The sequence below is a fragment of the Xenopus laevis genome, chromosome 3S, assembly GCF_017654675.1.
Source record: "Xenopus laevis strain J_2021 chromosome 3S, Xenopus_laevis_v10.1, whole genome shotgun sequence".
NCBI classification, from domain to species: Eukaryota; Metazoa; Chordata; class Amphibia; order Anura; family Pipidae; genus Xenopus; species Xenopus laevis.
In genome coordinates, this window is record NC_054376.1 from 28,532,613 (window position 1) to 28,550,914 (window position 18,302).

General features: G+C 39.7%; 1 protein-coding gene across 2 annotated transcripts in view; it reads right to left on the reverse strand.

Moving 5' to 3' along the window:
- Nucleotides 1-251: 251 nt before the first annotated feature.
- The window catches only part of LOC108712760 (calsenilin), a 56,298-nt gene continuing 38,247 nt past the window's right edge, over nucleotides 252-18,302 (reverse strand). For both annotated transcript variants that reach the window (XM_041588146.1, XM_018255160.2), the window contains 7 exons: nucleotides 12,442-12,566; nucleotides 9,200-9,269; nucleotides 6,683-6,753; nucleotides 5,995-6,102; nucleotides 4,137-4,241; nucleotides 3,992-4,054; nucleotides 252-563 (listed from right to left, as the gene is read on the reverse strand). In XM_041588146.1, the coding sequence (XP_041444080.1) occupies nucleotides 516-563; nucleotides 3,992-4,054; nucleotides 4,137-4,241; nucleotides 5,995-6,102; nucleotides 6,683-6,753; nucleotides 9,200-9,269; nucleotides 12,442-12,566 (590 nt within the window). In that variant the 3' untranslated portion in view covers nucleotides 252-515. The remainder of the gene's footprint in view (nucleotides 564-3,991; nucleotides 4,055-4,136; nucleotides 4,242-5,994; nucleotides 6,103-6,682; nucleotides 6,754-9,199; nucleotides 9,270-12,441; nucleotides 12,567-18,302) is intronic.

Below are 18,302 nucleotides of genomic sequence, written 5' to 3' on the forward strand. Positions count from 1 at the left end.
GTTGAGAAATTAAAGTCAGTTCTTTGCCATTTCTTAACCATTCTCCTAATGGTGCATTTTGTTATTTATGTACAACTTTTGGGGAAATTTGGCAGGTTTTCAGGAAATCAGATCATAAACTCTCTCTTACCCTTTGATGCAGCTACTGGGGTGGGTCAGTGTCCCCTCCCAACTTTGTAAGGGTAAAGGTGCTCAGGCAAGAGCAGCTTCATGTAAAAATCCCTGATTGAGAATCCTGACTCTTGCAAAGATAAATGTGCTTTTTTTTTATTTTAGTTAATTTATATATATTTTTTTAAAAAACAGTCTTTATAAAGGTGAGTTTGTTGTGAAGAGTAGGGATCAGTGCAAACAGGCAGGCAGTAAGTATGATCCTCTGTTCCCTGGGAGAACAATAACACCATCCATCAACTGCTTGTGACAGAAGGAAAGAGTGGTGGCTGTGATCCACGTGGGGGCACGGATTTGAATGGGTCCCGTCTAGTGCTGGCATGGACAAAAAGTCACGTCCTCTTCTAAATGACATTCTCAAAAAGCTGCATGGACTTCATGATATTTTCATCCTATAATTAAAAGAAGCACACATTCTCAATAGTATCCACCAGAACCAACTCTCCAAAGAAGGTTAAAGGTAATTTAAACACTGGAAACATATTAATATAACATTGTTCAGGGTGCTCTTCTGAGCGCTTTTGCAATTTCCACTCATTATGTATTAACCTTTTTCTAGATATTAGCAGTTTATTGCAGCCGACTGGATACAGTTGGTAGAAAATAAAATTACTTAGAAAAGGAACACCTTGTCTACTCAGAAAGGTTACACACGAAATGTTCAACCTCTGTGTATTATCCCTTGGGATTAGGGGCTTAGTAGTAAGTTACCCAACCTGCCATGGGTCAGGAAAGTCATATACAAATTCCAAAAGACTGAAGCACAAAGTAGATCAATTTTGCTATGTGATTTTTTATTGGCTCCAATTCGAGTAGACAAGGTACGGCATCGTTTTGGGCCTCACAGAGCCCTTTATCAAGCCTGTAGTGACTAGTGTAGTCATACACACCACTCAGTGTTAAATAGTTAGTGAGGGTGGGGAAAGGTTAGGGGAGGTGCTGGGCGGGAACAACAGTTTCAATTAATCACATTCCTGGACCATGTATTACAAAAGTATCCACTTGTTAACAAGTCTTAGGGGGTTATTTATCAAGGTCCGAATATCTGAAGCTCGAAAAATTCGTAGTTTTCGGAGCAAAAAAAAAAAAAAATAACTACAAATTATTCAAGACTTATTAAAGTCCAGTGGTCTAAAAACTCCAAATCCGAAATGCCGGCATCTAAAACCTCTCAAGGTCCTGTATAGATCAATGGGGAAGGTCCCAGTGTCTGCGCTGATGTTCGTATCGATATCCAATTATTTCTTGGATTTGGTGCAAAAAACTCAAAAAAATATCTTAATATTTGTGGAAAACTCTGAACAATTCAGAGTTTTGCCTGACCCTATTTTTTGGGCTTTTTTCTTCATAAATAAGGTCCATTCGGGAATTCGGAGTTGCCCAGAGTTGGATATTAGAAATATTGAGATAAATTTGAACCTTGATAAATAACCCCCATAGTGTCTTGTATCCTATGATCCATCTAGTTTGAAACAAATGTCCATAAAGATATTACTGTATGTGCACAAGGGTTTTATCATTCATTATATACAATCGGAATCAATCTAAGTGAAGTTCATCATGAATGAACAACAAAGAAAAATGGCCATTCATCAGTGAAATTATCAATCACAAAATCTTCATTTGAAAATTAGAAAAATTAGGAAATTTAGGATGATCTGAGACACTTGTGTATTACAGTTCTTGCAAGTTATAGTCCACATTTGGTCTGTGGTCTCTCAGTGTATGCAGAAGGTAATGCCAGCACTCAGAATTATCCAATTTCCAGACCGTATTCAATAACCTTAAAAAGGTTAAGGTTATTGAATACGGTCCTGGAATTGGACAATTGGACAGTGCTGGCACACTTCTTTGAGCAAAATGAAGGGACTAGTTAACAATGGGATACTTTTGTGATACATAGTCCAGGAATGTAATTAATTGAAACTGTTGTTCCTGGCCAGCACTTCACTAGTGATGGTCGAATTTGCGCAGTTTTCTTGCGAATTTCACGAAACGGTGAAATATTCGCGAAACGGCTCGTTTTTGACGGCCGCGCCCGTTTTTGAAGCCAGCGTCCGTTTTTTCGGAAACATTTTTTTGACGCCGTTGAATTTTTGCGTTTTGCAAATTTATTCGCTGGCGGCGAATCGCGCGAATTCGCGCCTGGCGAATAAATTCTCTCATCACTACACTTCACCAAACCTTTCACCCACCCTCACTAACTGCTATTTAACACTGAGTGGTGTGTATGACTGCGGGCTTGATAAAGGGCCCTGTGAGACCCCAAAACGTTGCCATTACTTGTCTACTCGAATTGGAGCAAATATAAATCACATAGCAAAATTGATATACTTTGTCAGTGTGCTGCAGTCTTTTGGGCTTTGTATATTATTTAGAAAGGTTAATGAGCAGTGAAGAGTTATTTCATGGCCAGTTCCATACAGAGCAACATCACAAGACTTTCCTGATTTCGCTTTCGTCTTAATTTTCTACCAAGTGTAGCCAACACAAACAGAAGGTGGCACTGTTGTTTCCAATTGATTTTCTTCAACTCTGCCATGGGATTGTTTTGTCTTTTTTGTTTAGGTTTACATTTTTATATACCACACAGGCCTCCTCATAAAGCTGACTCCATTTTTGGCACTGATAAAGCTTAAAGGAGTCTTGGAGTTACTACTGAGTGCAGGCTCATGATAATTCCAGGGCTCCCTTGCTTTAATACAGTGATCCCCAACCAGTGGCTTGCGAGCAACATGTTGCTCACCAAGCCCTTTGATGTTGCTCTCAGTCGCCTTAAAGCAGGTGCTCATTTTTGGATTTCTGATTTGGAGGCATTAACAACATGTGTACCTCCAAAAAAAGACCCACCTGTAATCTGACAGTACATATAGTTCCTACTAAAACCATTTGCAGCCCTCATTGGACACCCTAGGACCTTTTTTAATGCTTGTGGCGCTCCCCAAATTTATTTGTATTTAGATGTGGCTCACAGGTAAAACCGTTTGTTGACCCCTGCTATAATGCATTCACTTGTGGGCAGTTAATCAAAACAGGCTGAAAAGATTCCTTGCCAAGTGCCTAAAGGGCACCTATCACAGCCAAAATCAAACACATATTAACAATCTGACCAGTACAAGCTAAACACGTTTAATCAAACTACATATATAGTTTTTTGAAAAAACTGCAGGTTTTAAAAAAATCCCTTACTTTGTCAAATGGGTTCTTTCACTGACGGAGGCCATATTGAGACTCTAACAGAGACTCTAATGTGCAAATTTCAGGAGCATGCTCAGATTGTAACACTGCTTTGAGTATTCTACCCAGAATGCCTTGTTTTAGTAAACTCCTCCACTAGAAGTATCCACTAGAAGTGCTGCCACCTGCAGCAGCTAACAGCAGCTAACACACAGGTTTGGCTGATTTGAAAATAGCTTAGAAGGGTTGATAAGCAACAAGGAATTTCAACTGAGCATGTGCGAGATTTCAGAGCTACAGTTGGCTGGAAAGATATAGGTAGGAGGAGCCAGTGAAATCCAAGATGCCTGCCTCAGCTAGAACTGCAGTGGAGATAGGGGAGATCTTGCAGAAGGTATAGTGAGCTGATCATTTACATTATACAAACAATTCTAACTGTTTTAAAAATCAGATTTCTTGAACTTTCACATAGTGTATTTACTTAGTAAATGATTTTGGTCATGATTGGTATCAAAATAGCCTGCAAAGCATCTCATATTGAGGCCACAAAACAGTCCATTGTGGCATTGGACGTAAAATTTCCCCTTGAGCTTTTGTATAGATGAAATAGGGGAGAAGAAACACGTTGAGTGAGTTTATTTACCTTTTGACATGTTTCCAAAAATTCATCAATGGTGACAACCCCGTCGCAATTCCGATCCATCTTCTACAAGAGAGAGGATTTTGCAGTGAGAAAGCAAAGGGGCAAACAGGCAGTTGACATGTGCAAGGCCTTCAGTACAACTCACCTGAAAGAATCTCTCCACATGCTCTACAGGGGCATCATCTCTGAGCAAAGGGTAAGTGTAATGACCCATCATGTCATAAATGGACTTCATAATGGCAAGCATCTCCTGGAACATATTGGGAGAGATATAAAAGGCTTGAATTTTTTCTTATTCCATATTGTGAGAACTAACATCGACTAACATCGACCAATATGTAAATATATGACGTCTCCCAACCATGAGCCTGAACTTAGTCAATATACTCTCTATTTATAGCAGCAGCTGACTCAAATTACTATTATTGTGTGCCGTGGATGATCTTTCTTTGGTTACAACATGTGATTGTTTGCCCGATATAGCTTAAAGGTAGAGTGATTAAACAAAACATTTCTCTAAACCTTCAAAGGGCAAGTAAAGATGTTCAAGAAAGTCCCGGGATTCGAATTGAATCCTTCAAAAGAAAGTACTTCACATTGGGTTTAGTTCACAATAAAATGTACAGTAGTTTTATTATGATATAGACCATGGCATCAAGACATATTTTCCAGATAGACATATTTGTCTTCCTTTCTAGTTAACAGATTAAGATGTAATCTGTTTGCTTGGGTCCCAAAAAGTGGTTTGAATAACAGACCGGTATACAAATTGCAGGGGATCTAAACAGACATATCATAGTTCATTATTAAAAAAAATGCAATAACAAAAGTAATATTTTCTCAAGATCAGTCTTCTTTAAGGCTGCTAGTCATGGATGCTAAGCATTTTAGATTTCAAGCTAGAGTGAGGCAGAATAGAAGATAAATAATTCGGACATTTTTTTTTTACAATAGTATCCCTTTCAACTCTTGACTAAGGGAAGTTTCAAACATGGTGGCCATGTGTCCATTGTCAGCCATGACCAGGCCCGGATTTGTGGCGAGGCCACAAAGGCCCAGGCCTAGGGCGGCAAGACAGTAGCTGCATTCGAAGAGGCACTGAAAGCGCAAGCTTCTGTAGGGGCTTGCATGCAAAATTGACGGGCGCTAGGGCCCTACTGTGCGACAGTGCTGGACACAAGGACCCTGCGGCATGAAGAGGCCTCAGGGTGGCGAAGACAGGAATCCGGCCCTGGCCATAACAACCATAAATTAAGGAAAAAATAAGATATGTGACTTTCCCATCCTGCTAAGTGCACAATTAAGTACATATTAATGACACAAAACAGGGAGGGCACATGGACATTCACCCTATGATACTCGGGTGGATTCATTCACAGGCAACCCTAAACTATAGCCTAGGGGCACAGTGTGATCAAGGACCCACTTCTAATTTTTTTTCTTTTTACATTTATTTGCACAGCTGGGTCCGGTCTGGAGCACCTGCTGGGGGAGGAAGGCATGCAAGATACGTGAATGCGTAGGTAAAGTCATTGGCTTAACAAGGCCCAGCATAGAGAGCTTGGGAGCACATGTTCCTGGATCTGCATGCATCCAGACCCAGCAATAGCCTAGATGTGGCCCTGTGTGGATGTAGCCTAAGGGCCCTGCATTGATTGCAGATTAGAAACTAATGGAACAAGCATTCAGGGCGTCATTCAGGATGGATTTTGTTATTGATATGTATCATATATATATATATATATATATATATATATATATATATATATATATATATATATTATATATCATATAAACACATATCATATATATACATGTATGCATGTGAGCCGTTTGTTGAAGTTAATATTGCCGTCAAATATTTCTTATGGAGATTTGTAAAAATACAATATAATGCAATATATAATATAATTTCAGCAGTGCAAGGGGCAACTTGATTTAAATCACCATGTATCAACTTCATACCAATGTTTCTCTATATGGGCCTTGGCCTTTTCCCATACCTCCTTGGTGATGTATCCGTCCTTGTTAATGTCATACAGGTTGAAAGCCCATTTCAACTTTTCATGGACAGTCCCTCTCAGGAGGATAGACAGACCGACAACAAAATCCTGAGATGAAAATGAAGACACAAGAAGAAGCTATTAGTCTTGTCCTACTGCAGTGTTTCTGAACCCCGAGTCACCAGTATGGATTGCACTTCACTATGGAACTTCTTTCAGACAGGTTATTGTTTCTCCTACTGAAGGTGTCACAGTGGGACTTGGATTTTTACTATTGAGTGCTATTCTCATATCTACCAGGGAGCTGTTATCTTGTTGTTACATTCCCATTATTCTGTTGATAGACTGCTGGGAAGGGGGGGGGGGCAGGGTGAGACGGAAGGGTGGTGATATAATTTCAATGTGGCAGTGCAGCAGTAAAGAGTGATTGAAGTTTATCAGAGCACATGTCACATGACTGTGGGCATCTTTTGAAAAACTGATTTCAGTGCAGGACTTAGCTGCAGCACTATTTACTGATGCATTTTCCCCATGACAGTATTCCTTTAAATTATTTTAATAAAAAAAGCACCACACTGACCAGCATTTAACTTTTTGTATCCAGTCCACTGCTCACCATTGGTTATATTTGACCCAAAGAGTCAAGAGTTTTTATGGGAAAAATACAATCCAATCCATTTTCTATTACCTCAAATTGGATTGCGCCGTTCCTGTCCATGTCAAAGGCGTTAAAGAGAAAGTGCGCGTACATTGTGGCATCTGAAAGTGTAAGGAAATCTTTTTCAAAAATCTGTGAATGAATGCTAGTGTCATTAATCTAATAATCAGTCTCCTCCTATTAACTACAGATGGTAAAATCCAGTACAACATGGGTATGGTATATTTATTTAATTAGGACAAGAGATAATCAATGTTCAAGATAATCTTAATTACCGAACAGCTCAGCCTATAGAAATTGTAATCCTTTGTGTGCTGGGTCATTTTGATCTTTCTGTGCCACATTGTATTGTCTGGCATGGATCAAAGAGAAACTCAGCACTCTCTGATCTAGGGAAGTGCTGTCATGTTGGTGTCAGCCGCAGAAGGGTAAGGTCACACTGGGCAATTTGGGGAGATTTAGTCGCCTGGCGACGAATCGCCTCGTCTTTGTGGCGACCAATCTCCCCAAATGCCTTAACTCTGTCTTGCGCCGGCTAAAATGAAAATTGCCTGCGGCATGGCACATGCGTCGATTGGTATTCTGAAGTCCCCTGAAGTTCCTCTCGAGGCAACTTCGGGCGACTTCGGAATACCAAACGACAAGCGTGTTCTATGCTGCAGGCAATTTTTCACACTTGGCGATTCAGGGAGATTTAGTCGCCTGGCGACTAATCGCCTCTTCTTTGGGGTGACTAATCTCCCTGACCGGCTTTCCCCTGTCTTCCGCCGGCTATAATGAAAAATCGCCTGCAGCATGGCACACGCAGCATTTCGTATTCCCAAGTCGCCAGAAGTTTCCTCATGAGGCAATGCGAGTTGCATGTGCAAACAAAAGGAATGACTTGTCGCAAAACTCACTTTTAAAAAACGCGGGCGACAAATCTCCCCATGTGCTTTAGACCTAAACCATGGGCAGAGACTAATAAAGATTCAAGGAGGCCCCAAAACTCCTAAACTGATAAGTGTGACCCATTAAATGTTTAGGGTTACTGTGCAAACTGATGCTTGGAGTAACTGTGCCAGTTAAAGCTGGGAGTCAATATTCATTTTAGGGTGCAGACAGGACAGAGCACTAAAAAAGATAATTCAAGTATAGCTACTAACATGGGCATGATCTAAATGAAAATGGATGTGCTAATTAGATGTGGGCATACCCTATACATGGTTGGCATACCAACAATATTCTAACCTGTCAGAATCCGTCTGCACCATAGTAAAAGTTAATTTAGTTAAAGGAAAACTATACCCCCAAAATGAATACTTAAGCAACAGATAGTTTATATCAAATTGAATGACATATTAAAGAATCTTACCAAACTGGAATATATATTTACATAAATATTGCCCTTTTACATCTCTTGCCTTGAACCACCATTTCGTGACTCTATCTGTGCTGCCTCAGAGATCACCTGACCAGAAATACTACAACACTAACTGTAACAGGAAGAAGTGAGGAAGCAAAAGGCAGAACTCTGTCTGTTAATTGGCTCATGTGACCTTACATGTGGTTTGTATGTGTGCACAGTGAATCTTACGATCCCAGGGGGCGGCCCTTATTTTTTAAAATGGCAATTTTCTATTTATGATTACCCAATGGCACATACTACTAAAAAAGTATATTATTATGATAATGGTTCATTTACATGAAGCAGGGTTTTACACATGAGCTGTTTTACTCAGTATCTTTTAATAGAGACCTACATTGTTTGGGGGGTATAGTTTTCCTTTAACTGTCAAATCTGCATGGAGGTAGACCTTCCAAAACCCCAAAATGCTATATGGCCAAACCAATACCCTATGATACATAAAAGTGTTTTGGGACACATGTAGCACCTTGCAGTGGTCCAATGTCATGAAATAAGACACATTCTAATTTGTATATCACCTCTCAGTGACAGTGATCAAAATAATTGATAAGATAAGGTGTTCATAGACAACTTCAACTTGACTAAGTTTTGTATTTATAAGGGCAGAGACACATGCTCAGATTCAGTTAGATTAGTCGCTCAGCGACAAATCTCTTCTTTGGGGCGACTAATCTCCCCGAACTGCCTCCCACCGGCTAGAATGTAGATCGCCTGCCGGATGGCAATCGGTGCGCTTCATTTTCCGAAGTCGCTCGAAGTTGCCTCACGAGGAAACTTTGGGGACTTCAGAAAACGAAGCGCTCCGAGTGCCATCCCGCCAGTTATTTCGTTTCTAGCCGGCGGGAGGCAGTTCGGGGAGATTAGTCACCCCGAAGAAGAGGTGATTTATCGCTGGGCGATTAAATCTCCCCAAATCTGAGCATGTGTCTCTGCCCTAAGCAACTGAAAACAATATCTGAAAAACTAATTAAAGGCTATTTGTTATACAAATATAATAATCATACACTATAGGTTTTTCCTTTTAAGTTGAAGCATTGTGTCACGTCCCATTGTACAGTATATAATTTGCTAAAGACCATCACTGTAATCTTCACTGAGCAGAATGAAACATGGACGTAGGTCATAAAGAGTGTACTGACCTCCTTGAGGGAAAAACTGTGAGTAGATCAACTTGAACGTTTCCTCGTCAACCAAACCACTTGGACATTCCTAGAAAGCAAATTGGAAGGTTACAGTAGTTCAGCACCATCAACAAAAATGAAATCTAAGATGTCACTCTAAGCAGAATGGATTGTTATTCTTATTATGTGCCATTAATTCAATTAAATAAAAACATATGTAGTTTATAACAAATGCAGTAGCAGTAGCCTGTCCTGTAACTATAACCATATAATCATTTGTATGGTTCCTTGATGCATAGTTGACCCACCGGACAGACATATGACCCACCAAACAAGATATCACACAGGCAAAGAATAACAATGCAAAATAAGGTAGGCTGTCCCATGATATAGAGTCATGGCAAGATCTGCTTATCTGATGAATTCACCAGTCAAATGGAGCTTTGCCAGATTTGGCCATTCACCAAATTGGGCTGATCCGATCATTTGACCCCTTGCCCAATGGGATTTTCTATCTTGCCTGATCTATATGGGTCTAATAAGCTGCCGATTTGGTCTTGAGAAGCCGAGTCGGCAGCTTATATTACCCCAAGTATGGCTAGCTTGGATAATACTTGCAACAGACAATGGAGCACTGGTTATAGAATAGCACAAATACGACATCACATACAATAAGAATGTACCTGTAGATACACACAAATAATAGCACAGGCAGTAAAAATAGGTTCTTTAGGGACATAACCAAAAAGAACAAAAACAAATATTGATGAAGAGTAAGGCTAAAGACTGTGGTTAGGAAATACACTTAAGGTGGCCATAGGTGTAGAGATCCTGATATGCCCACATCGGGCCCAGCGATCGGATCATAATGGATCCCATACGGGCGGTCAGATATCTCGGGGCCGCATAGACGCATAGACGCGGCCGTGATCTGACAGGATTTTTTAATCTGCACTATCAAGATCTGGCCGACACTGATCGGAGAAGCCCGCCGGATGGCCCCACACACAGGCCAATAAGCTGCGACTTGGTCCGTCTGTAGGAAGAAAGGACATGTAGAACTGAGGAAGTGATACAATAACTAGATTAAAAGAAGTCTATGGATCCAGATGCCAAACCAAAAAGAATGACGGCACTCCATTCAAGGAAAAGGCTAGTTTATTACAGACCCCACAGGGATCTCAAGCCCTACGCGTTTCGGGACTCAATCCCTTAATCATAGGCAGCCTATGATTAAGGGATTGAGTCCCAAAACGCGTAGGGCTTGAGATCCCTGTGGGATCTGTAATAAACCAGCCTTTTCCTTTAATGGAGTGCCATCATTCTTTTCGGTTTGGTGTGTGACAAGCGGTGGGGACGCTGCAGACTGAGCACCCAGCAAGGAATACACAGAGCAGCGCAGGAGAGGGAAGCTGGGAGCGGTCTAATTGGTATATTTCTTATGGATCCAGATGGCACAAATCCAATGGTTTTATAGAAATTCAAAAATGTGTACCACCAACTTTTTAACCTGTTAGTGATGGAAAGAGAAATTTTTAACGTGTTGAGAAATACTAACTCAGAAGAACATCCCTGGATACAGGGGCATAGCTACAGAGGAAGCAGTTGCATGGGGTCCCAGGCGTGTAGGGATCCTACACAATGATTGTGAGATTTCTGCACACAATTCATAATCCAAGAGGACCGATTTAAATAAAAGATGGTTTATGAGAAGGAACAGAAAAGAGTCTGGGGTCTCAGGTTTAAGTAAGCAAAAAGTTAAATTATGCATTCATGGCAGGGAAATTAGTTAGGAAAGGCTTTTGTAAGCCTGAAATGTTACTGAGCTGTATGTCTGTCTTAGAAAAATCCCTCTAAATAAAGGCTTTATAAGAAAAATTGCCTTGTTTCAGTGCTGTCTAATGCAAATAGAATTGGCTCATGGGACCTAACATGTATGGTTTGCTTAGTTTCTTTGTGTGCACTGTGAATGGTAGGATCCCAGGGGTGGCCCTTATTTATTAAAATGGCTTTTTTTTTATTTAGTACCCAATGACAGCTTTTCTGCTGTGTATCCTGTGCCTTTTCTCCTTTTTTAGCTTTAAATGGCTGCCCTCGTGGCTACACAGTTAATATAAACCATAGTGTAGTGCAACAGTACATTATACTTTCATTAGTTTAAAGCACTTGAATATTTTTGGCATTACTGTTCCTTTAACACACATACATTTGTAATGCTGATGAATTCTGGTGTGATAACGAACCAAATTTCCCAATTTCCTTTCATAAGCAATACTATTTTTTAGCACAATTTCTTCCTATTATTATTCCAATTTCCTCCCCAGATCCCAAGATCCCCAACTCCCAAGGGCAAAACCTTAATAATAAAAACAAATGTATGTAGGTATATTTTTATGTATATAGCTCTATTTATGTACAATACAATAACACAAAAGACGGGGTCAATACAATAACAGACTCTACATACAGTAAGTACAAAAGTACGTTTACAGTCCAAATTAATTTCTAAGTGTCAAGAAACAAGAGGGGGAGGTTCCTGTCCTGTAGAGCTTACAATCTAATAATAATATTTATCTATCTGTACAATATCACGCTTGCATTTGGTAGGGCTAAGAATATATTAACTCTATGAGGCAGGAGCACCAGTTAAAGCTTCCTGCTTACAGTATGTGCTACAAGCTGCTTGTCCCCTTGTAGGGATGTACTGTGCTATGAATAGAATTGTACCCTCCATAAGCAAACAGTATGCAGGGCTATTGTGCCCCTGCCCCGATTGGCCCTGGGAATTTGCCATTATAATGTCCATTTATTAAAGGAGCTGTGGTCTTGGGTCAAAATCTGTTGTACTCTAGAGTAGCCAATGCCAAAGTAGGTAGAAAAAAAAGTATTTTATAAAGCAGTGACGCCATACTGTTTTTAAATGAGGGTTTAGGTTGGCTGTTGGTCATCAATATACCCTGGTCATAGGCAGCCTCTTACAGACAGCCCTTCTAGAGCAAGCCATATACCAAATGAAGGAAATTGATAAGGACAATGTCATGGACAATAAATTCCAAAAGGCAAGAATGGACTAGAGTAGAATGACAATAAGTGCAGGATTGACACTAAACAGAAAAAGTGAGGTGCTGTGGGTGGTATTCTACCATAGCAAAGAGCAATACAGGGTAACTATAACAGGATGGCATTGCCAAGCATCATACCAGCACAGTATTGGCTATAAACATGGTGGAAAGTTAAAGGGGCACAGAGATGCCACTCACATTTTTGAAGCCTCTATACAAGGACTGCAGTTCTTTCTTAGTGAACTTGGTGACGGCCTGCAGTTGTTCCAGCCCCTCCGGCTGGTGTCGTACGGTGGATAGTTCCAAATCAGTCTCACTGTCATCTGGAAAGAAAAGAGAGTCACACTCAGCTTAGAATACTTGAAACACAGAGTCTCCAATTTTTGTTTGCAAGGTGTCAGTATAACTGTCCATTATCGGTCTAACCACTCCCATGACCTTACATGACTCCTGCTTCTCACAGCTCCTCTAAATGCTTCATATAGCCTGTGCTATATAAAGATGGTTTTGGGTCAATAACTTCTTCTCTCCACATTGCCAGGCGGATTTACCTTGTGCAGAGTCACACGAACTAAGGACATAGTCACGCACTTCATGCAGGTATTGCTGAATGTACATTTAAATAGAATATGTGCCGGCATGATCTCTGCTATAGATCCAAGATCTAAAAACTCCCTGCTCGAAAAGGTTACTTCTTATATTCTTGATAGACTTCTTTTGGAACATTAAAATGCTACTCATTTTCTGGAACGTTAAACCCTTATTCCAGAGGAAACCGTTATTTAGCATTCCAGATACTGTTCCCAGCATTCCAACAATAGCACAAACAAATAGTTAATATGTGAATACCCTTGGTTTGAATGCTTGATGTGTTGGCTGTAGGCCCATCCCTGGCTCTTAATCCCCCTACTCTTAGTTTCTTTCCCAGAAGATGTTTTGGCATGTGAGACCTGATTTATGGTTGTCATGTGGATTTTAGAAAAGGGAAATGCACCTAATGGGCAGTTTGACGGACACTCTATTATCTATGAATTATTTAAATTTTCAGGATATTGTCTGCATGGGATTTTGCACTGATACATTAGGATTACTATTGCTTATATTGCCCATTATTACTGCATAGACATCATTTCTCTGCGGAGAGACAATCTATGCAACCAAAAGGGCTTGCGTCTTGCTTCTATGTCTTGCTGCTAGCCTACCTAAATGCTCACTATATTTGTCTATCTCCACTGATCCAACCAGTCACCTGTGGGCCAATTAATGAGGAAGTGTTGGCCCACTTCTACATAGTAACTGGCCCATGGCTAACAGGTTGAATCAGTGAAATTAATCTGAATTGATACAAATACTACCAATTCCTCTTATTTAAATTCCAAAATTCTTAAAACACACAAGGATTATTTATTCAAAACGATATTTAAAAGGAGAGAAAGAGAAAGAAACATTGTTTGAAAATGTTTACTTTGTTACATTACCATCCCCACTTAACAACAATTTTCAATGCAACTTGGAGAGCAACCTCTTTAAGACCAGTTCATTCATTTCAAAATATTAATTTGCCACTTCTTAATTCATTTAATGGTTTTATATATAGTCAGAGGAGTACACCATTAGTTCGGTGTATAACAATTAATTACTAGAACCTTAATCAATTAATCCAGTTAAGTATTATAAAAGTGCAAGTGCTTTACAATTGATTATGAATTAATTAATGAATTATAATTCACAATTATTTAAAACAGTTAATAGATGAATTCAAGTAATTAGTTATAAAGTGCAGGTGTTTTTTCCCTTGGTTATTTTGCTCCAAATCACATTTTTCTCCATTACGTAACAATTCATTGCTTAATAAAGTGACCAGTGCTAATAAATTATAAAAATTAAATAAGAATTAAATAGGAAAATAAGGTCTATAGTTTTCTGTCTCTCAGGTCGCTCCTTGGTTAAAAAAACAGGGAATTGAATCAAATAGTTGGTGGAGTTACTCCCATAGAATCTAACTCAGTTTGTTTCTAGTCCCTGGGAGAACCACAATGTAGGAGGAAGGACAGGGCTGCAAATTGTAATCTATGATCTAAGGGTCTGCTGCTGACCCATGCACAAGCCAGATTGGGCCATTGGTCTGTCTTGTTTTCTCAGAAGGCCAATCCAATAGAATCATAATTATTTGGAGCCTGAGTACTCAAATTGTTTGGAAAGAGGAATCTACACACACAATATCTTGTCCACTGTGGTGCTGGCCCACACAATTTTGCACACTTTCTGTTAGGTAGGCTACCTGTTTCATACCAATTCCACCATCAAATTCCTTGATGGCAGTTTTGGCCAGGGGGTAGGGGGCTATTAGCTATAGCCCTAGTATCAGTATATGCTCTACTCCTATTGAGAAAACACAGAAGGGTTTGGCTAGGACATCCATGCACTGGGGGCTTCAATACCAGTATGCTAAGGACAACGATGCCATGAGGTTCTTGGTTATATGAAATTTAGGTACACCTTACTCACTATCTTTTCTCCAATTGTTCTTTAGTAACAGAAAAATTATATCTTTGGTAATGCTGTTTCTGAAACTAGATGGTTTTAGGGGAAAATTGCTTTGACCTCAATGTCAGTCAATCATACCTCCCAAATGTCAGGCTTGACTTTGACAGCTCAACAGGCAGTCTTGGATTGTTACTGAAGTGTCCCGATTTTCTCTTTGATCTCGTGCACCGAACAACCAGAAAAAGATACAAAGTTTCTAAAACTTAATTGGCTTTTGGCAGAGAGCCCAGAATACTAGCAGGTGCACGGATACTTTTGTAACAATTTCAGATAAGCAAAGAAACAATTGTAACTATTTAAGATAAGCAGATATCTTGGGGAAACTGTGACCTGCTTCTTAAAGGGCAATTCGCCTTCATTAGCAAAACTGTAACAACACTTTAAAAACCACAGAAATGTGTTCAAACTTTCATAATCCACCAATTTTTGTAAAATGAACATGGTAATTGGTGGTTGTGGCCACAAAAATGGGCATGGTCAAAATTTTCTCGAGGGGCTCTGCAAATCTTTTTGTACTGCCTTCTATTTCCAAATTAAACTGGTGGGAGTAGGGGTGACTATTGTTTGAAGAACCCAAAAACGGACCCCTGGCACACTGAAAATATGCTTTGTTGTAAATATAATTCACATTATTGTTCAAATTAAAAATCAGAAGAAGCTTCAAGGCAGAGGACAGAAACAAGAGATCAATGAGTGTTTGAGCTGCACTTGTGCTTTAATCACAGGGTTTAAGGCTTGGAGGGGCATTCTGCTTATAGAAACCCTCAGCTAAACCCCCACAGCTGCCCCCTCCCTAACAGCACACTGTATATATCACCGAGCACAGCAGGACCTATTTGTAATGTGTTGGAGATGAAAACTCCATAATATGTTAGGAAAGTTCAAGGCTTGATTGGCGTATACATATTGCCTAAAAAAAATGCTTAGTGTGACTTAATATCTTAAGGTTTGCTCTTCTTTTTTGTTGAAGGTTGGTACAGCTTTATACTGTAGATATAAATACAGGTATTTTTGGATAATGGATCTTTCCGTAATTGGGATCTTCGTACCTTAAGTCTACTAGAAAAGCATGCAAATAATGTAAATATTAAATAAACCCAATTGACTGGGTTGGCCTTCCATAAGCATGAATATCTTAGTGTGGATCAAGTACAAGGTACTATTTTTTTAGTTACAGAGAATAAGGAAATCATTTTTAAAAATCTGAATTATTTTCTTATAATGGAGTCTATAGTAGATGACCTTTCGGTAATTCCTAGTTTTCTGGATAAGGGGTTTCCGGATAACAGATCCCATATCTGTATATATCATTTTTACTGCTCTTTGTCTACTTAAAGACGTCATTTTGCAAATGTCTAGAATAAAAATAAATAAATAAATAAATACATACATACATACATAAATAAATAAATAAACAAACAAATAAGGTAGTTAAGGGATAGAATGAAATTCTTAGTTGCACTAAAGGGAAACAGAAGCCATAAGGAATGGGTGCCACAGAAAACATGTTATTGTACTAGTGAAGTGTGGCCTAGTAAATCTTACATTGTCTTAACACCAGAGGTCTTTAGACTTCTTGGTTCAGACTTCCAAAATTCAGTAGGGAACATTGACAGGGTTTTTAACATTATTTCCCATGGCCAAACCTGGTCCTCTGAGTCAACTTCAAGGGCTCACATTTCATAAAATATAAAAATGCAATTTACATTACTGGTGTCAAATAGTGATGGGCGAATAAATTCGCCTGGCACGAATTCGCCGCAAATTTACTCGTTTCACCGCCGGCGAATAAATTCGCAAATTTACCTTGAAAATTCGCCAGCGTCGAGTTACGATTTTTTCGTGAAAATGTCCGATAAAACAATGGAAGACCGAGGAGACTTCTTGCTCTCAGTTTATGGCAGCCACTGCCATAAACTGAGAGCAAGAAGTCTCCTCGGTCTTCAATTGTTTTTCTACATTGACAAGACTTATGAAAGCTAATTGTTCATTGGTTGCTATGTGTTGCAGCAACTTTCCCTTGTTTGTTATAGTTATACAGGAGCAGTGGCCAGCTCCATGTTGTAGCGCCCACCTTTCCCAGCTGGTGATCCCACTAGTGGCCAATAAAAGGGCAGCCAAGTTTGGGAGTTTTACTTTGAAAGCAGCAAGTAAGTTGCAGGTAAAACTTAGTCCCTTTGTAAAATGTATAATGAAGCAATAGAATTCTTAATGAATCAGATGAGAATTGAGTGTAGGACTGGCCAGATATGGGATGACTTTGACGTAGTTGGCCAGCTTAACTATATTGCAATATATGGACAAACAATCCCTGTTTTGTTTAAAGGGTTATTAGAAGCTTAAGGCACAAAATGTCTCAATATATTGATAATGAGTTGAGTGCAGAGGACCTCTTGTATTTGCTGCAATGTGTACCGACATTTCTTTTTGGACCCCTCCATTAGCTTAGCTGGTTACTTTGTACCACTTCTGCTTGTAAAAAGTTCTAGGCTGCTTATGGATTGTGGAGTGCTGAAGACGTGGCATGACATGTAAACATTACTGAACCCTGATAAAATGTGGCAAACTGTGTGTACATTCTGCATGAATTTTTTATCTTTTTGAAAGAGACCCCCAAACGAATGTACACCCATGTGTTTTGGTTTGGTTGTGGTGGGGTTTCTTTAGCTTCCCATGTCTTCCTACCTCCAACTTCTGCTGAGCATGGTTAGCTAAGCATAGGACTAGAGGTATAGCAAAAATGCTATCACCCCCGTTGCAGCATATCAAGGTATTGGCGTTTTTTCTATATTGGATTAATTGGCGTATGGCTTGGCCAGTGCCATTGACTTTCACCCCTTAAACTGAACTTTTCTAGGACTAAAGGTAGCCAGCCCTGCTTGGATGTCCCATAAACATGAAGTGCTCAGAACAGATGAACCTGATTTTAGATTATTCCAGGCACTTTAGCACATCAAATTTAGGCCCAGGGATCTACATGTAATGGTAAATAATATAGGCCCTCAAGTTACTGTGCCAAACATGGCAGTACCAGCCTAATTCAGATGTAGCACTAAGCCTGTGTACATGTTTTTATTTTATAAGCAGCCAGTATAGTCCCAATACCCCGTCTGCTCCCAAAATTTGGAATCTCTCTTGATACTCTAATGCTCACTGCAGCGTTTCATCTTACAGCCTGCTCTCCCCCACTCCCCAGGATCTCCACCTTACTGCGAAAAAGCAACCCCATTCCTAAAAATAAACTCTCCTACAGACAGGGAATAAGAATATGCATCACACACAGGGCCCAGATAGAGTTTCTTGAGAGAAGTGATGCATTGTCTAGGGAGGCAACATTAGAATGGGAAAACCCTCCGGGTTTTAACTCCTTCCTCACTGAGCACCATTTTACTTGACTAGGATCCAAACAGCAAAAAGCATACATCAATTCCCTTTGGTATATACTCAGTTATTCTGTATTGCCTGCACCAAGCTGGAGAACAATAATTCTAAGTCATCTCTCCGAGCCCTGA